Here is a 21294-nt window from a genome sequence, read left to right as displayed (position 1 = left end):
GGGCAACAAGACAATACACCGTGCGACTTCACTTGCCACACGTTTTCCCCGTGTACCTACAGGGCATCCAACTTCCTACATCCCAGAAGTCGTCAGAAACAACATAGAACGCAACGCGACTCAACATTGAATGTTAGAACATAAATCAATGATCAATCAAACATCTGCAATCAATAATCAGAAATCAAAATCCATAAGCAATAATCACCAAACCAATGCAATAAAACCATCAATCTGCTACCAGAAAAACTGATCCAGCGCGAAAGGGGTCAAATTTACATATCCACCCTGCCTCACAGACCCGTCATCACGCTTACTCATTCACATACGCATTCATTGGTGGGGCCCATAACACCAACACACATACGTTTTCTCTCACGAGTCTGCGCACAGGAGGAATTGATGTATCCCGCTGGACATGTGGGGGGGGTACCTTATTACCTATAGGGAAGGAAAATTATATTACAGAATATACATATTTACATCACCACCTATAGGATCCTAACCTTAGCCTCAAGGCACTGCACCACTTGGTCGACGGACCAATTAGTTGGACTGGCTGATGGTGATTTAGAACCAGCTAAAACACCTTAAAGCTTCAGAATCCTTCAGTAACCTAATGGAAAACCACAAACTCATAATTTCTGTTAATCAAATTTTTGTTTATCTAAAATCTTGTTTTCAATTATATAATTAGCATTTCGGTCAATCAAATTAGAATTTTAGTCCAACACAAATCGCATGACATTTTATATTTACCTATTCTTGCTATCGGGGGTCTTTTCTAATTCAATTGGCTCTGCATAAACCAAATTCTCTGCTCATTTGTCCCAATAGAAAGCAGGCCAAGACTCAAAAGTCCAGGAAAGTTCTTTGCTCAGCACAACACAGTCCCAATGATCTCCAAAGGACCCAAAAAATCGTGCAAGCATTTGGCTCATCCGTCATCGCCTGTGGGGTAAAAGGGGGGTGTGTCTCCTCCCTATTCTACTATCCTTTTTATAATAACATTTTGGGTAACATGAAACATTTCTTGGGCAATAATGAATTTTGATTGGTCCATTTGATGAAATTTGTAATATCATCCGACTTTCCCAGTAACTTTGGTTCTCAGAGAAGTGCTGGGTCACTTCCTCAGTTTATGTCATAATCATGCAACATTGTTGTTTCCTGGTTGTGGAAGATCATTGTTTCCTCCGTTGATTTTCACTGACTGAAGTTTGGCAGTCCTCCATGTTCCTATCCTTGACCAGGAACACTGCTCTGAATTGAGGATGCCTGGAGATCTACGCAGCCATCCGAGTCTGCGCAGTAGACATCGAGCTCACAAGACGGTGGCCACTTCCGAACTCCATTTTGAATGTCATGGCTTGGTAGGCCCGAATGCCAACTTAAGCAAAACAAACACAAAAGAGTAATTAATATGCGGAAATTAAGATTTTAATTTTAAACCCTCGCTAATCCCTTTATGTATTAGTATTTTCCTAGCTCATAGCGACATTTAAAGCGATAAAACTCACCATTCGGTCCTATTAGGAACGCAAACGTCACCAAAGCAACATAAATCATGAAATATTCTATCGCCACACATATTACTGTTAATAGGCGTACCACAATTAGTTATTAGTTATTCTGCCATGCAAATAGCAAGGAGTCCCACATGTAATTTGTGTTTATCAAAATGCAAGTTGTTGGTTAGTATAACAGCACCCATATAATTCAAATTATAATATAAATCGATTACGTAATTAGTATTTTCATACAAAAGAGAAGGTATACAAAATTTTGCTTTACCTGCTCCATCATCCTCTAGCCCCCCTCTTATTTATTCTTGCTATGGATCCTTTAATTCGACATTTCCAGGAGATACATCTGCAAAGAGGTCTTCAGTTTAACACTGGCCGCCTCCTGGTTTCATTATATTCCAATGATACTATTTTATACGTCCGCGAACCCCAGGTAAACTTAGAGCCACTCATCAGGGAGATTCTTCACTTTGGTCAACATTCCGGTCTGGGCATCAACTCGCGCAAGTTGGTTATCTTCACCTTGACCCCCAGCACGACCCACTGGACTTGTGAATTCCCTCTTGAATGGTGCTCGGACTCTGCAAATATTTGGGCATCCGCATCCACTTGGATACAGACCAGATTCTCCGTCTTAACTATGGGCAGGCGATAGGGGCACTTGAGGCCTTGGTGGAGAGATGGCTGCGACTCCCGCTGTCCATAGCTGGCAGAGTTGCCATTATTAAGATGATTGTTCTCCCCAAATTTTTGTATCTTTTTAATAATATCCCCATCCCCCTCCCGAACAGCTGTTTTTTTAAAGCTACGGTCACATCTCATAAGATTAGTCTGGGGGGGTAAGCAGGCGAGCGTCCGCAGGCAGGTTCTCACCTTACCATATGAGAGGGGCGGGTACGGGGTACCGAATTTACACTTGTATTATCTCGTGGCGCAATGTGGCTACGCTTTTGCATGGTATCACCCTGATGCCAGGATCCCGTTCCTTCGCCTGGAGGCGGATAGTGTTCTTCCTGACAAACTGAATACTGTCCTGCCTAGGGGTGTGCCCAGGGACCCTACCGATATACAGACTGTTTCGACTACCAGCTGGGCATGGGAAAAGCTTAAACGGTACACTGGTACTCAGGTGCTATATTCCTCGGCTCTCCCTCTCCTGAATGCCCGCTGGCTTCCTATAACTGGTGAAAAACTAGTGCCACGCACACTGACCAAGTTTGATGTCTCTACGCTGGGTGATCTGTATCCCGGCGGGCATATCTTTTCGGCAATCGAAGATGACGGCTTTTCACGACGCCACTTTCATGGACAGTTTTGTACTTAAGCGGCTGTATTCTGCTTTACAGGCGGCGCTCTCTGGGTTCCCCCCGGAACCGGACTCGTTCAGCCCACTTTCCCTGATTATAGAAAGCGCGAGCGGGGTGCACCTTATATCCAAACTCTATAAGGCCTGCTCCACGATGATCCTGATTATCGATGAGAAGGTTTGTGGAGATTGGGAGAGTGATCAGGGCAGCCCCATCACAGACGACCAGTGGCCACGTGCTGTGCTGCCACGAAGGACATCTCCTTAAACAGTCGGCATAAACTGCTACATTTTAAGTTCTTGCGCAGAATTTACATTACCCCTGCCAAAGCTCATAGACTAGACCCGAGAGACCGCACACCTGCCGGAAATGCGGGGCCTCGCACACCGATTTTGCCCATCTCACTTGGACGTGCCCCACTTTACAACTGTATTGGGAGAAATTTCACAAAATGCTAGGCGACACGACTGAGTTATCCCTCATCCCCACACCGGAAGTGGCGCTCCTGGGTTACACAGTAAAGTTCCCCAAACCTGTTCAGAAATTCGCATCCCTTAGTTAACTGCTAGCCAAGCAAGAAATCGCTATCCACTGGGGTCGTAAGACAAACCCCACCTTGCAAAGCTGGCTGTACAGTCTGGCCTTTTGCAACATCAATAGTGAAGTCTATTCAAGTACAATGCCCTGTTCCTACCGTCCCAAGGACATATAGGACCTATGTAGACTCCCTCCAAAATGCTTCTGACTCACTGTTGGGATCAGGAATAGTCCCTACAGGAATGGGATAGATGGTTAAGGATCCACACAAGATTGATCTCCTACACTGTATCATGCCCTGCAAAGACGGACTCCTCCTTTCTTGGGACCGCCCACGCAGGGGTTGAGGCTAGGTGGGCACACGTCACATGCCATTAGAAAGCGACTGGCTATGTGCTGAGAATCAGGGGGCACATTAGCGATTGTATTGTCCATTGAATTTATACATACCTGGCTGCTACTGTTCACCATTTTATTTTGAGCCATGCTAGATTTTATACTGTACCATGTATGTTACTGTATCTTTCTTGATCGCAATGTCGCACAGTGAGCACCTACGATTACACTGATAGGTTGTGCAAAAATGATCAACAAATAAAGTTTAAAAAAAAAAAAAGTAACAATAGAAAGCACAAACTAACAGGACAATGAAAAGCGTTATCTGTAGAGGGGGTGGAAAGTGTCAAGTAACAATAGAAAGCCTGAACTACAGAGACAATGAAAAGAGATATCTGTAGGGACGATGGAAAGTGTCAAGTAACAATAGAAAGCATGAACTGACAGGACAATGAAAAGCATTATCTGTAGAGGGGATGGAAAGTGTCCAGTAACAATAGAAAGCCTGAACTACAGAGACAATGAAAAGCATTATCTGTAGAGGGGATGGAAAGTGACAAGTAATACTAGAAAGCCTGAACTACAGAGACCATGATGGAAGCTGTCCAGTAATAATAGAAAGAATGAACTAACGGGACAATGAAAAGGGATATCTGTAGAGGGGATGGAAAGTGTCAAGTAACAATAGGAGCCATGGCAGTGACAATGAAAAGCATACTTTAGGAAAGATTAGAAATTGATAAGTGGCAGTAGAAAGCAAAAACACATTATTTATAAGGAGCATGAAAAGTGTTAAGTTTAAAATCGAAAGCAAGAACAAAAAGCATTATCTATACAGACAACATGAATCTTAAATGAGCTGTCAGGGCGAATGTATCAACTGGTTCCATAACAAAATATTAACTGGGAAACGTGAGAGTTTACTGCTACTAAAGGGGTCATGAAAGTGTAAACATTTAACAAAGTACATAAAAGTTATAATAATGAAACCTAACAAAAATAAAAGGGTTCCCTTCCTCTCATCGACCAGACGAAAATGTTTTGGGATTCTCAGACGAATGTTTATGCGAGCGAATCTACCATTGTCTCACAAATTGGCATGCAGGATTTGTTGCGTCTTGTGTGCTTCAAGGTTACTGATAACATTTGTCTTCTATGTGTTTGTAGGTAAAGGCTGACAAAAACAGTAAAAACCTGACCAAGTTACAGCAGTGTTCACGTAATGTGAACGAGATGGCTGCCAATGTCGTAGCATCGACGAAGTCTGGGCAAGAGCAAGTGGAAGAGAAAGGTAAGCAGGAGTTTTCTTTATATTATGACAGTTCTTGTCTGTACATTTGAGAGACCTCACTCCCAGAGGCAGGTGTCTTGGTAAACCTCACTCCCGGAGGCGGGTGTCTTGGTACACCTCACGCCAGGAGGCAGATGTCTTGGTACACCTCACGCCAGGAGGCAGATGTCTTGGTACACCTCACGCCAGGAGGCGGGTGTCTTGGTACACCTCACGCCAGGAGGCGGGTGTCTTGGTACACCTCATGCCGGGAGGCGGGTGTCTTGTTACACCTCACGCCGGGAGGCGGGTGTCTTGATAAACCTCACGCCCGGAGGCGGGTGTCTTGGTACACCTCACTCCCAGAGGCGGGTGTCTTGGTACACCTCACTCCCAGAGGCGGGTGTCTTGGAACACCTCACTCCCAGAGGCGGGTGTCTTGGAACACCTCACTCCCAGAGGCGGGTGTCTTGGAACACCTCACTCCCAGAGGCGGGTGTCTTGGAACACCTCACTCCCAGAGGCGGGTGTCTTGGAACACCTCACTCCCAGAGGCGGGTGTCTTGGAACACCTCACTCCCAGAGGCGGGTGTCTTGGAACACCTCACTCCCAGAGGCGGGTGTCTTGGAACACCTCCCTCCCAGAGGCGGGTGTCTTGGAACACCTCACTCCCAGAGGCGGGTGTCTTGGAACACCTCACTCCCAGAGGCGGGTGTCTTGGAACACCTCACTCCCAGAAGCGGGTGTCTTGGAACACCTCACTCCCAGAGGCGGGTGTCTTGGGACACCTCACTCCCAGAGGCGGGTGTCTTGGAACACCTCACTCCCAGAGGCGGGTGTCTTGGAACACCTCACTCCCAGAGGCGGGTGTCTTGGAACACCGCACTCCCAGAGGCGGGTGTCTTGGAACACCGCACTCCCAGAGGCGGGTGTCTTGGAACACCTCACTCCCAGAGGCGGGTGTCTTGGAACACCTCACTCCCAGAGGCGGGTGTCTTGGAACACCTCACTCCCAGAGGCGGGTGTCTTGGAACACCTCACTCCCAGAGGCGGGTGTCTTGGAACACCTCACTCCCAGAGGCGGGTGTCTTGGAACACCTCACTCCCAGAGGCGGGTGTCTTGGAACACCTCACTCCCAGAGGCGGGTGTCTTGGAACACCTCACTCCCAGAGGCGGGTGTCTTGGAACACCTCACTCCCAGAGGCGGGTGTCTTGGAACACCTCACTCCCAGAGGCGGGTGTCTTGGAACACCTCACTCCCAGAGGCGGGTGTCTTGGAACACCTCACTCCCAGAGGCGGGTGTCTTGGAACACCTCACTCCCAGAGGCGGGTGTCTTGGAACACCTCACTCCCAGAGGCGGGTGTCTTGGAACACCTCACTCCCAGAGGCGGGTGTCTTGGAACACCTCACTCCCAGAGGCGGGTGTCTTGGAACACCTCACTCCCAGAGGCGGGTGTCTTGGAACACCTCACTCCCAGAGGCGGGTGTCTTGGAACACCTCACTCCCAGAGGCGGGTGTCTTGGAACACCTCACTCCCAGAGGCGGGTGTCTTGGAACACCTCCCTCCCAGAGGCGGGTGTCTTGGAACACCTCCCTCCCAGAGGCGGGTGTCTTGGAACACCTCCCTCCCAGAGGCGGGTGTCTTGGAACACCTCCCTCCCAGAGGCGGGTGTCTTGGAACACCTCCCTCCCAGAGGCGGGTGTCTTGGAACACCTCCCTCCCAGAGGCGGGTGTCTTGGAACACCTCCCTCCCAGAGGCGGGTGTCTTGGAACACCTCCCTCCCAGAGGCGGGTGTCTTGGAACACCTCCCTCCCAGAGGCGGGTGTCTTGGAACACCTCCCTCCCAGAGGCGGGTGTCTTGGAACACCTCCCTCCCAGAGGCGGGTGTCTTGGAACACCTCCCTCCCAGAGGCGGGTGTCTTGGAACACCTCCCTCCCAGAGGCGGGTGTCTTGGAACACCTCCCTCCCAGAGGCGGGTGTCTTGGAACACCTCCCTCCCAGAGGCGGGTGTCTTGGAACACCTCCCTCCCAGAGGCGGGTGTCTTGGAACACCTCACTCCCAGAGGCGGGTGTCTTGGAACACCTCACTCCCAGAGGCGGGTGTCTTGGAACACCTCACTCCCAGAGGCGGGTGTCTTGGAACACCTCACTCCCAGAGGCGGGTGTCTTGGAACACCTCACTCCCAGAGGCGGGTGTCTTGGAACACCTCACTCCCAGAGGCGGGTGTCTTGGAACACCTCACTCCCAGAGGCGGGTGTCTTGGAACACCTCACTCCCAGAGGCGGGTGTCTTGGAACACCTCACTCCCAGAGGCGGGTGTCTTGGAACACCTCACTCCCAGAGGCGGGTGTCTTGGAACACCTCACTCCCAGAGGCGGGTGTCTGGGTACCTCTGGCGAGGCAATATCAGTTTTACGTTTATTCAGAGTATGAAGTATACCTATGTGCGCCTGCAGTTAATGAAATGCATTCTGCTGTATCATATAAACCAAGGGAGTAGCCAGAAAATTCAAATACCCCCACTTTGTACTTTTGTACAAAAGCAAAGCAAGTGAGCCTGATACTTCCTAGAAGAGGACCCTTTTTCCTGCCATCCAAGAATCTATCCATTCATTCTTCCACCTACCTGCTGATATGCACTGTTTCAATGTTACATTCTGTCATTCATTCTTTTATTCATCACTCAGTCTTTCACTATTCCATCCATCGGCTATTCCATCCATCCGTGCAGACATCAGTCATCTATGCATGCCTTCATCCATACATCCATCTACCCATACAGCCATCCTCTGAGTTACCCATCCATCAATAAACCATCCATCCATCCTTTCAGATTTCTCTTTATCCTTTCATCAATTCATCCACCTATTCATTCACTCATCCTTTCCCCCCCACTCTTCCATCCACCTACTCTTCCATCCACCTACTCTTCCATCCACCCACTCTTCTATCCACCCACTCATCATCAATGCTTCCTAGCACCCTTCCTACATTATTTAAGCCTTCCTTCCAAGCTCCTGCCCCTCTTTCCCTGATCTAAGAGCCCATGTTTATTTCATCCTCATATCATTAATTATGAGCTTTTGAATGACAGAATGGGCTCAAAGAGAACCCCACCCCTGCTGTAGCTGCAAAAGCAGACGGGCAGTGGGTGTCACGATGCTCCTGATATAAACAAGCATTTGCAATGCAATAGGTCTCGCAGTTACACGAGTTAAAGCTATTGGCATTGTAAATGACAATGCCAATAGGCATTATTTGCAATGTCAATAGCTCAAACTCGCGTAAATGCGAGACCTAATGCATTGCAAATGCTTGTTTGTGTTGCTAAACACATCTTTGCATTATTCCAGGAGTGGTGCATGCCAAGGGAAATCCAGTGTTTGATTGCGTAGCCTTTTCTTCGTCCTGCTTATGCCGGGGCCAGAATGACTACAGGACTCAACTTGGTTAAGCACTTGCGAAGTCCTTCCTGGCAAATTGTGAACGACGGTTTTATGTCCTACTTTTGCATCGAAGTTATGTCCTGGCTCCTAAAACACAACTACATCAACAAACTATTAAATCCATTACAAAGCCACTTGACATAGCGTGAACGAGCTAAGAGGTTACTGCAGGAGGCTGTGAGAACAATCAAAGCAGGAGGCGGAAATGGGTGCCATTGAGTAGGAGAGGGCAGCCTCACCGGTTCAGCCTACGAAACGTGCACACATCACAAATCTGTCGCACTCCATCTCTCCTGTCTAAATTGTACTACCCACGTCACATTTCAGCTGCCAGAGTAGCTTCAAAAACTGTAATAAAAGTGCTTCATGCTGCTGGCAGAGTTTGCGCAGGCTGTGGTGTTTCCCGGGAACCTCCAGCAGTAGGGAGCGTAGACAGAACGTAACAAAACCGGTATTAGGGTTGTAGTTCCCGGAAGCACAGTAACTATTTCAGACAGCGAGAGAAATAAAGTTAAAACATACATGCCATGTGACTTTTTATTTGGAGGATGCGCATACATTTTAAGTTACAATTTCGCTGCAGCTTACTTTAAAGGATTAACGCGATGCCTTGCCGCGAGAAGTTTACGATGGACCAACTTAACTTCAATTATTTACAATGTTCGTTTCAGACAGCAATTCATTGTTCCTGGAGCAATGTGGGGTGAAGGGGGTAACAGTGGACGGGAGTTATAGGGGTTGGGAGGCGGGGTGGAGGATGCAGAAGCAACATGATAGAGGGTGTGGGGACAAACGTGTAAGCAACTCTGGGAGAGGATGTGTTACGGCCAGAGCTGCCGACTTTGTAAGCCTGTGATTGTGGGCAAATCACCGTGCCCAAAAAAAAAAAGTTTCCTTGTGTAGCGTAACTAGTAGTCATGCAAAGCGCTCCAATACCTTTGGATAGAGGCTGCGCTATGAAACTGCAACAAAAAAGACATAATATGGGGTAGAGGGTGAGGTATGCGGAACAAGCACAGAGAGCACGGGTGGCGAGAGGCACGTGGGCAAGCGCACCAGGAAGGAGGGCAGGCAATAGAGACTAGTATGAGGGAAGGAATAAAAACAAGGATGTGATAACAAGCAGGAAGTGGGATAAGGGAGGGGGTGGCAAATGGTGTGCACTTTCACGGCCGCTTTGATGTTCTCAGTGGCCCCGCGGCTCACTGAGAACATCAAAGCGGCCGCGAAAGTGATCAGCAGGCTGCCAAATGGTGCGCGCGCCCGGCGCACATGCACTGTAGTTGGCGGCGCACATGCACTGTAGTTGGGGGCCTGAAAGCACTGGTTTGCACTTCCAAATCCCCCTTTTACAAAAGCTCTCGCGAGAGCAGCGCTAAAGCGCTGGCTCAGGCGAGACCTAAAAACAGAGTGGAATTAAGCCACGTGACTCTCTTAACTCCCTACTTTACGGGTGACTAGGAATGAGAACACGCTTTTTGTTGCAATCTTGGATGGCGCACCCCATCATTTACTTTGAAACCAGTCTAAAAGTGGGCACCTTCCTGGGAGCGGAGATGAGTGTATTGTTGCTCTTCACAACTGCTTCCTTATGTTGACTGGGTAGAACCCATGCACTCTGCAGGTCTCTTGAACAGGAAGTCGTCATTGGGTCACGCACTGTGTTAAAACCACGGCAGCAGCCTCACTTCCGGTTGAGCAAGGCCGAACTGGCCATACTGGGCATCAGGTATTTTACCGGGAGTCTGGAAGGGGGGTGGCTGCTTTTTTTAGTGGGGGCAGTTTTGTAGCAATGCAGCAGTTTTCAAAGCTCTGAAGAGTTCCTTGTATATACAACAGTTTTCAGGCAACAATAAAAGTGCCAAGATTTCTTGGCGGGCTGGGCAGACTAGATATGGTACAGAAAGACGCAGTGGTGGTGGCGCTAGATGCCACGATGGTGTTTGACACCATTGAATGGCCATACCTCTTCGCAGTCTTGGCCAAGATGGGCTTTGGACCCGGCTTCATTAGATGGGAGAGGCTGCTCTATTCAGCCCCATTGGAGCAAGTAGTGGTCAACAATAAGAAATCGGAAATATTTGAGTTGGGCCGTGGGACTCGCCAGGGCTCACCGCTTTCGCCCTTACTCTTTGCCCTCTCACTGGAGCCGTTAGCGGCATGGATCCGTAGGGATCCAATGATAAGAGGGCTAAGGTGGACAGAGGGATAAGAGGACCGTATATCCCTATATGCGGATGACATCCTGCTAGATCTCGCCTCCCCCACGACGTCGCTCCATGTAGTATTTGACATTTTTACAAATTTTGGGAGGATCTCAGGGTACACCATTAACTGGAGCAAGTCCCTCCCCCCCCCCCCCCCAGGGCTGTCCGATACAAGTTGCAAAGGCGGGATTCCAATACCTGGGTATATACATCACCTCAGACCCCAAACTCCGTTATGAAAGCAACCTCCTTCCTCCATTGCAGAGACTGAAGCGAGATGTTGCAAACTGGAAGGCACTGCCCCTTTCTTTGCTAGGACGGGCGGCACTTTTTAAGATGATGGCACTCCCACGCTTCCTCTATGCCTTACAGAATTTTCCAGACCCGGTCCCGGCGAGATATTTCAAGGAGATTGAGGGCTTGGAGATGGAACTGCTGTGGGACAGCCGACCTCGAATAGCATTACACAAACTTGTACTCAGCTGGTATGACGGGGGATTGGACTTCCGGACATTAAAAAGTACTATTGGGCCGCCCAGCTGGCAGCCATAAATCATTGCACATATCGAAGCGGGGACGATCCCGGGTATAGAATGGACAAATGGCTACTCCCAGGCGGAAATTACAACAGGGCAATTTACTCCAGACCCCGGCGATACCCTTAACAGGACCAACTAATCACTCAGTTTGTGTCTGGCACAAAACGAATCTGAGTTTGGGGTGGGAACAGAAACTCGCGCTGGCCACTCCCTTATGGGACTTTGAACAGTTGGGTGAGTTGGGGAGAACAAAGGGGTTTGACAAAAGGGATCTCATCGGGATCTATAAGAACGGGGACCTTTGGGTTAAGGATGAGGTGGTGTCGTTTGACACACTCCAGCACGAGCTAGCCGACACTGAGTATTTCAGATACTTCCAGGTACATCATGCACTAAAGTTACACCTGCCAGAGGGCTCCACCCCCCGAATACTCTCCACTAGAAGACAGGCTACTTGATGGCTACCTCCCAGACAAAGCAATCTCCCTGACCTACAAAAAGCTAATAAACAACTCGGGCGAACCCCTTGGAAAGGCACTGGAACATTGGGAAGCAGACGGACTAGTACTAGACGATGAGGATTGGCAGGAGGCGGTTGCCTCCCCTAGGGAACTAGCGATCTCCTCCAGACTGTGCCTAGTCCAACTTAAAATCCTGCACCGAGTCTGCCTCAGGGCCCAGAGTAGCACAGATGGGGAGGGTGGCTGACCGGCAGTGCAGTAGACGATGTGGCTTGATGGGCACCTTTAATGCACATTCTGTGGGAATGTAGGTGTGTACAAAATTACTGGAGGAAAATTCATGATTGTATGGGAGAAGTGATTGAGCTGGAGGCAAAACGATCTCTATTAAACGTGTGGGAACCCGCCGACCTGAACAGTAAAGATAAACTATGGGTCACACTGGGTTTAATGTTGGCCAACAGAAATATTGCAGTTGTGGGGGGCGGAGGGGGTCACCGAAGATTGAAGCCTGGAAAGCGGATATGGACTGGTGAATGGTAAGGAAGAAGACTGTGTATGTTGCCCATGGCTGCCCCCAAAAATGGACAGGTATATGGGGCAAATGGAACGCATTTAGGGGTGATATGTGCTCCTCCTGGTCTCCCCCCAGTTGGTGAACCGCTCACAACCTAACTATTGTAGTTTAATATGTCTCATTGGAAATGCTCAATAATGTCCTGACAACAAAATTGTGTTGTCTCAAGTAATACACAATCTTCAAATGTAATGTCGAATGTGTTATGGTTAATAAAAAGAACTTTAAAAAAAAAAGTGGCAAGATAAGTCTGGTGATTAATGTACCTGTTCGAGAGAGATCGGAGTATTGTCTAGTGACAGTTTTGAGTCATCTTAGGTAGCGCAGAGGATTAATGTGCCTGCTGCAAAAATAGTGTACTATGCAGATCACAGAACAGCAGTGGCGGTCGGCATGGCTAGCGGGTGGCGAACGAGGGTGTGCATAGTAAAAATTAAAAAAATTAACTTACCTTACTGCCGGGTTCCACGTCTCTGCTCTCCTCGAGGAACATGAAGCATAGTCAGGCCCCACTGACCAATCACAACGCTGTAATGCAGCGTTGAGATTGGTAGGCACCCCTGACCAAACACAATGCTGCAGTGCAGCATTGTGATTGGTTTTGTGCGTCCTGGTTTGACGCTCAGCCAGGAAATGGGATCCTGGCATGTTCTCCATGCAGGCTGCATTAAGAACAGGGAAAGTGTGCATGACTGGTTTGGGCGGGCCAAGAGGGCGACCAAACAGTCATTGCGCATTTAGGAGTGGGCAAACCACTCCTCCCCTACCCTGCTCCAAGAGCAGAGCAGCCCTGCCCACCCGTCTGCAAAGCAACATAAACAAAATTATAATAACTTAGTTAATATCATTTTATAATTCCTTTTCTCACACTACTTGAAAGCAGTGGGGTGATGTTCCTCCGCCATGGCGGAGGGGCCGCCACTGCAGTACAGTATGTTATGTGCATAGCTCGTGGGTTACTGCTTTTGTCACAGAGATCATATTGTCACTGTGCAGTTCATAAGTTACAATCGTAATCTAGGTTAGAAAGTTAAGTATTTTTGTCCCAGTCTTTCATTATCCTAATTTTGCTAAAAAGGGTTTGTTTGGGTAGAAATAAATTCTTATTAGTAAAGTCAGCCCTACTGAACAGGATTCAGAAAGAACTGTTAGGTTCTGAATCCTGAGTTTGTGCTTCTTCAGACCAGGCACTCAAAAAATGAATGAATGGATAACGTGACTCCTACTACTGAAAAAAACAGTTATGGAGTCCTTACCTTAGAATGATCCCCAGGCATCAGACTGGATCCGGAAAGTTTTTCGTCAGCAGTACCCCTGAGCGTCAGAAGGTAGTCGGTCGACTCCGCGTCCGTCGTCGTGGTCGCCGGGATGACGTCGCGGTAGCTACATAGACGCCGCCCTCGCGCGCTGAAGTTAGTTTTTTCTTTTTCTGCTCCAGCAAGCGCAGATCTAGAGAGAGCAGTACCCCCAGTCACTTTTTGACTGACTTTTTCTCGACTTTTGTCGACTTAATTTCTTGAGTATTAACTCCTGGTGCACGAGGGATGCCCGGCTTCAAGGCCTGCAGTTCCTGTAACCGACTGATGTCTGTGATGGATCCGCATCGCATGTGCCTCTACTGCCTGGAGCGCGACCACGACCCCAAGACGTGCTCCGACTGCCGGACCATGGCCCGAAGTCTTTGTGGGTGTGGTCCCGAAAGCTCCTCGAGGCCCACCAGTCAGCTCCGCATCGTTCGAGGTCCCAGTTGTGTAGGTGGTCGAGGGACCGGTTGTGGAGCCAAAACCATTCCTCATCTAAGCCTTCGCACTCGGGGTCAGGTAAGTCGAAGCTCAAGAAGAAGTCGAAGAAGCACTTTCGCTCTTCGACTTCTCCCCGTTGGCCGACGCGACGAGGGATGCGGGTGGTGCCCTCCCACGGCTCCGTGTGCAGAGCCAGTAGGGCTGACTCCGGGTTTCCCTCTCTTCCCGGGACCCGGAGCGACCCCCACCCAGCTTGGTTAATTTTACGAGGCAATGCATGCAGGGATGTGGAATTCCTATAGCCCGACGCTCGGGACATATTGTTTGGGGTCAAGGGCAAAAGTTCTCATTAGAATTTTGTCCTTGGGACAAGTAGGCCCAACCCCCTACAGTATAAACCCTTTGGCTGCCATTTTACAGTACCACATTATAGATCAGGGAGAGGCATTGCCTGCAGTCAAGGTATTATTTGTAACCATGTGTTAATGCTGTTCAAACTTGTATTTATGGCTCATTAATGCAAAGATTTTATTATTAGGGTGGGCGCTCTAACTAAATGTAAGCTCAGACTGCACTACTGACAGTGGTTAGAGTATAAAAATGTGTACACACGTTTTCAATGTTTAGCAATATGAGGTTATGCATACTGCTCCCAGAATGCTTTCTGATTAGATGCAAATATTTGCAGAAGCTTGAAAGCAAGATTGATGATTCTTTGCTTTCAAAATAAAATGTTCACACAAAAAATGCAAAAAACATTTAGCTAAACTACTGAAAAAATGTAGGTACCATGTTTTTTGCAGCATCATTTAGTAAAATGTGTTGATTTACACTAGTATTTGTAAAAAAATATTCATAATGGAAAATCAATGTAACCAGTTTTAATAAAAATATGGGAAACGTACAAATAAACAAGCAATGGTAAAGCCAGGTCTGAAATGGTTTCAAACTTTTGGTTTTGTCAATACATGACTTGTTTTGGCATGGTTTTTGTAAAACCTTATTGGTGTGGGAGCTGCCAGGCCCTCACCACTATAACAAACCTTGGCAAAAGCAAATATTGTTTTGGCCTCAAAAAGCACATACTGCACCGTAGTTCCTGGCACTGAACAAAATGACTGTGTATCGATATGCTCCTTGTGAAAGAACAGAATGTTGTCATTCACAGTGAAGCTTGCCGTTAGACAGTCAGACAGAGAGAGACAAAACTTTTAATAAACACAAAAAGTCATGGTTAACGCCAGACCTAATTAGCGACCTAATTAATAAAGAAAGTGCACCCATGTCCTTGGTTTAAGTGTAGATATGACTTTTGTGAATCCATAAGCCTTAACCGAAGTAGGGCAAGAAAAAAAACAGCATTTTAGCCTGAACAAAGATGCAGGTATAGAGATTTCCTCATGCGAAAATCTTAGTGTTTGCAAGATATTCCCTCAACCACTTTTTTTCCCAACCCCAGAATAAGTTGTATGTCTGCCATGGTCAGGAGTAAATGGCCAACCTTTCTCAGTATGGGAAAAGATTAGAAAAAAGTTGGTGAAAACCCTTAAAACATGCAAGTTAGTAGGTTTGCACAGACTCAAGGGGCATTCCAACCCTGAAACTGTTACTTACCATTACATTCATCCGCAGTATGTAGATCTGCAGAAACGTGGCAACATAAGGGAATTGCTAGTATTCAAACCCTAATATGGAAGGAGCCTTGGCATATTCAAAGAGGCTATTTCAGAGCTCTTATATAATGAGATTGATCCCATAATTTGTCACTACATTACATGGCACAGAAAGGACAAGTGGATTCTGTTACAGGACAAGTCGATTTATGAAGCAACCTGCCCCATGGACAAGTAGATATTTTATTAAATTCCACACCCCTGGCATGCCATCTTTGGGCGGCCCGGCTCCGCCAGCGTGCCTCTGGGCCCTGCAGACTCAGCTGGGGGCCCTCGGCGCCGCAGTATCCCCTTGGATCCAGGCCTTCATCCGGATCAGTGCCAGTCGACCTTGTTACGCCTCCCCCGGCGCAGATTCCACCGGCACCACGTACGCCCACGGCGTCTGCTGTGTCCCCAGCCGACGTCGACCCCGGCCTCCACCTCGAGGTACACGGAGGACACCGAGTCGACCCGGCATGGACCGATGCCGGATCCACCGCCGACTGGTACTTTTGTGCCCCTGTTCTACCCTAGCTCTTTGAGATCAGATTGGCAGCCAGGGGAGGGTGAGGGGTCTGGGGACCTTCTATGACCAGTTAGTTTGTGAACAGGACTGGAGAGAGGAACTGGGGGAATCCAGTGGTCTGGATACCTCACCAGACCTTGGCGTGTTGTCTCCTCCTACCGAGGCTACGGAGGAGGGAGCGTCATACGCAGTGGTGTTGCGTAGGGCGGCCGAGGCTCTCAACCTCGCGCTTCCTACAGTGGCAGTCAGGACTAACCTCCAGACAGAGGTGCTTCCACCGGCAGCGAGCTCTTAGGAGCTCCTGCTCCCTTTTAATGAAGCTCTCACGGACATCCTTTTGGGCACCTGGTCCAGGCCCAACACAGGGGCTCCTCTGGACAGGATGATTGCCCAACGCCACTGCCTGGTACCGGAAGACCCCACTTTCCTCTCCCAACACCACACCCCTGAGAGCTTGGTGGTCCAAGCCCCTACCTCCAAGGGCGCATTCCCTACCGCTCCACCTGATGGGGAATCCAAAAAGCTGGACCATCTTGGGGAGAAGATGTTTTCTTCTTTTTTTGTGCCGTTACACCCACTCCATGTGGGACACGGTTGCGCAGGTGCTGCCTCAGTGCCCGGAGAATGCCCGGGCCGTGCTCTCCCGTTTAGTTGCCGAGGGGAGAGATGCAGCAAAGTTTACCGTCCACTGTGGGCTGGATACCGTCGACGCATTTGGCAAGACAATTTCCAAGTCAGTAGCCCTTCGACGCTACGCCTGATTGCGTTCAACTGGTTTTTCCGGGGATGTCCAATCCACTCTTATGGACATGCCCTTTGATGGCTGTCGCCTTTTCAAGGCAGAATCTCGGGCTACGGCCAGGTCCTTGGGCCTCTCCACCACCCGCCCTGCGCAGTCTGCCTTTCGCCCCTTTCGTGGCTACGGAAGGGGTGCCCGCCACGTCCCGCCCAGGACCAAAGGCCGGCACAAGCTGTTCAGCCTCAGCACGGCTGGGGATGTGGAAACCTGTGCCGTGGTTCTGGGGGCCAGTGGGCGGGCCGGCCCACCACAGCCCCCTCTGCAGCAGCCTCCAAGCCCTCCTAGTCTGACATTTCAGGGCCACCAAACACCAGTGGGCGGCAAGATCCGCCATCACATTCCCCACTGGCGCACCATCACGTCGGACAGGTGGATTTTGCAAATAGTCCGAAGGGGCTACTCCCTCCCCTTCGAGACTACCCCTCCATCCATGCCACCTCAGTACCATCGCATGTCCGAGGATCATCTGGCCCATCTCCAACAGGAGGGCACTCTTGGCCAAGGAAGCCATCGGCACGTTCCTGCCCCAGAAGTAGGTTGTGGTTGCTATTTCCACTACTTTCTGGTGCCCAAGAAGGACAAAGGCCTACGTCCTATCTTGGATCTCTGGGACGTCAACTGCATCCTCCGGAAGGAGATGTTCAAAATGTTGACGCTCGCTCAGTTCTTGTCTGCCCTCGACCCTGGAGACTGGATGTTAGCGTTGGACTAGCAGGACGCCTATTTCCACATCCCCGCCCTGCCGGCCCACAGGCGTTACCTACGGTTCACGGTAGGCCAAGGGCACTTTCAGTTCACTGTGCTTCCCTTTGGTCTTACCAACGACCCTCGGGTGTTCACGAAAGTGTTGGCGGTGGTCGCAGCTCATCTGCGCAGATTAGGGGCTCCAGTCTTCCCCTATCTCGACGACTGGCTGTTGAAGGCGGGCTCTCCCCAGGCTGTCGTCCACCACCTCCAGACTACTGCCGACCTCCTGCATTCGCTGGGGTTCTCCATCAACGTCCTGAAGTCACACCTGATCCCCTCTCAAAAGTTCCTCTTCATCAGAGCGGTTATGGACACAATGCAGTTTCGGGTTTCTCCTCCCAAACAGCGAGTCTGGGATGTTCCGGCTATGATCTTATCTTTCGGCCTCTTATCCCGGGTTTCGGTCACGATGACCCTCTGACTGCTGGGTCAGATGACCTCCTGCATTGTGCTGGTGGACCATGCCAGATGGCATATGTGGGCTCTGCAGTGGGACCTGAAGTTCCAGTGGGCACAACATCAGGGGAATATGTCCGATTGCATCCAGATCTCGGAGGGCACTGCACACCAGTTGCAGTGGTGGCTCACGAACCAGGATTCGGTCGACGGCAGATCCCTCTCCCTTTTTCAACCAGAGTTCACAGTGATGACCGGTCCATCACTTCTGGGATGGGGTGGCCAACTGGGGGAGGCAGATATCAGAGGCCTCTGGTTTCCGGCTGAGTCCGAGCTCCACATCAACCTTCTGGAGCTTCGGGCAATTCGTTCTTGCACTCAAAGCATGCCTTCCCTCTGTCCGGGGAAGAGTAGTGCAGGTGTTCAAGGACAACACCACCGCCATGTGGTACTGCAACAAACAAGGCCGGGTTGGGTCGTGGACCCTATGTCAGGAGGCCATCCACCTCTGGACATGGCTGGAACATCAGGGCATATCCCTGGTGGTTCAACATCTGGCAGGTTCCCTGAACGCCAGGGCGGACTAAATCAGCCGCAGGTGCATGATGGATCACGAACGGCGTCTTCACTCGGAGGTGGTGAAAGGTCTCTTTCAGCAGTGGGGAGAGCCTTGGTTAGATCTATTCGCCACCAAAGAGAACGCGCAATGTCAGCAGTTCTGCACGTTGGAATTTCCAAGGCAGCACTCGCCAGGCAGCGCTTTTCATTGAGAGTGGAGTTGTGGTCTTCTATACGCCTTTCCGCCTATACCACTTCTGCCCAGAGTGCTGAAGAAGATCAAGCACGACCGGGCACAAATAATTCTTGTGGCCCCGGATTGGGCATGAAGAGTCTGTTATCCCCAGCTGCTCAACATGTCCATCGATCCTACGATCAGACTGCCTCTTTGGGAGGATCTTCTGGTGCAGCAGCAGTGGACGGTCCTCCATCCGAACCTGTCCAGCCTCCACCTCCTTGCGTGGAGATTGAGCAGCAGCAGTTGATGTCGTTTGACCTGCCTCCCAAAGTCTGCGATGCAGCCAGGTGTCCCTCCACTAAAACGGTATACGCCTGCAGATGGAACAAATTTGTGGCATGGTGCACAGCAAAGGCTGTGGATCCCCTTTCCTCCCCTCTTTCTGAGGATCTCTTGTTCCTCCTTTCTTTGGCCCAGCAGGCAGTGGCGTCACTAGGGGGGTGCGGACCGCACCGGGTGACACCATCACATGGGGTGACACCCGGCACCGTGACACCATCGGGGTACTGGGGGCATGCTTTCGAATTGGAGCTCAGCCACTGACTTCCTTTAGGCCTGGAGGGGGGGGAACGTGATTCACCAATCCAAACTCTAGCAGAGTGGTGGGGGGTTTCTTTTTTTTTTTTTTTTTTTTTTTTTTTAAATATTTTTATTATGCAGTTGGATACAATCAGAAGGAACAGAAGGACAGAAAGCAACAAACATTCTTAACCTGGACATAAGTTTGGCCAACAGAAAAGAAAATAAAACAAAAGGAGAAGTAGATATTCATTCACAATGCCAGATCTTCTCCCTCCCCTGGTCTCACAGCAATCCATTCGGATATGGGGGACCAGATAGACTCCCCAAAATCCCTACTTTTCTTCCCTTTCTGAGCATACAATAATAGCTCAATATTATAAATGCCCAATAATCTTGATAACCATAATTGAAATGAGGGAGCATTTGTGTCCTTCCAACCTGAGGAAATTAAAATCCGAAGAACAGCTACAGAAACGAAGACCAGAGCTTCCTCGGCCTTTCCAAGATTTAATCTATTGTCTAAACCTAACAGCATCAGAGAGGGAGATAAATCGATTCTTAAACCTAATACTTCCTCCCAGAATTTGACAATTTCTCCCTGAACAGCAGTTAAAGAACCACAATTATAAAACATATGTAATAAATCAGCAGGTCCCATATTACATCTGGGGCAAGAATCATCTTCCCTGACCCCCCAAGCGAAAAGCTTAGCGGGAGTATGATACAGATCAAATACTGTCTTGTAGTGCTGTGCCCTCAGATTCGTAGAACGAAATATTTTTTTATTCATATATAATGCGATATCCAAATCAATATCAGGGTTCCCTAATTTAGCTGCAAGGGTATTTTCCGTTTTCTCCAGATCATCTTGTATTTCACCCAATAAAGACAAATAAATAGTTTTAATACTCTGACCCCCTTTCAACAACAAATCAATCAAAGGAAATTTTGACAAAAATGGGATCTTGGGCCTTAAAGTCTTAAATGAGCTGACTAGTTGAACATAAGAGAGCCAGTGACATGAAGGGATAGCGGCTCTACGTTGGAGGACATCAAACCCCTCAATCCCATCTACACCCAGTATATCCCCTACTGTCTTAATTCCCTGCACTTTCCAGGCCTGGAGGTTCCTTTCTAGACCCAGCTTCAAAAATAAGCTAGAGTTACAGAGATGGAGATACGAATGGATCTTAGGAATTTTACATAACCTGGAAATAGCCCTCCAGAGCCCCCATACTCCTTCCAGAATCTTGAAGCGGGCCCTTTTATAATATCTCCGATCGACTTCACACATCAAGAGACCTAATGCTTTCCTGCCCACTAACAACTCATAAATTGAGAGTGGTTTCTGGATGTCAATGTTTACAGAGTTATGAGATGGCCTTGACTGAAAAAGAATAGACATTTGGGTTAACAAACATGACCAGTGATAAAGCCCTAACCTGGGTAATGCGAGCCCCCCCCTCTCCCTCGGAAGAGAGAGTAAGCTCGTAGAGCGCCTGATTTTTCCATACTGCCAAATAAACCTTATAAAAATTGATTCCAAGTTTTTAATGACTTTCTCCTCGACTAAGAGGGGGAAAGCACGAAACAAATAAAGTATCTTAGGAAACATAGTCATTTTAAGAACATTAACTCTACCAATCAGTGACAGGTGTAAGACATCAATTCTTTTTAGATCAGCCTCAATAGATTTACCTAATGGAATAAAATTCTCCTCTATAATTTTATCGACTGATGCATTGATCCTAACACCCAAATAATTTGCAGAGTCCATAAATCTGGAGTCTGATTTAACAATGTTTCTTGTACATATAATTTGGGTTTTAGATTCATTTAGCAAATACCGAGATTGACACCCAAATATTCTTGCCAGTTGGGCCACGGCCACCAGGG

General features: G+C 48.8%; 1 protein-coding gene across 1 annotated transcript in view; it reads left to right on the top strand.

Annotated features, from left to right (window-relative positions):
* Positions 1-21294, top strand: part of HIP1R (huntingtin interacting protein 1 related) — a 513161-nt gene that overhangs the window by 426051 nt on the left and 65816 nt on the right. The window contains exon 29 of the mRNA XM_085635911.1: positions 4874-4997. Within this exon, the coding sequence (XP_085492037.1) occupies positions 4874-4997 (124 nt within the window). The remainder of the gene's footprint in view (positions 1-4873; positions 4998-21294) is intronic.

The sequence above is a fragment of the Triturus cristatus genome, chromosome 11 (genome assembly GCF_964204655.1).
Source record: "Triturus cristatus chromosome 11, aTriCri1.1, whole genome shotgun sequence".
NCBI lineage: Eukaryota > Metazoa > Chordata > Amphibia > Caudata > Salamandridae > Triturus > Triturus cristatus.
The sequence above is the reverse complement of the archived record's forward strand: the minus strand, read 5'-3'. Positions and strand labels throughout refer to the sequence as shown.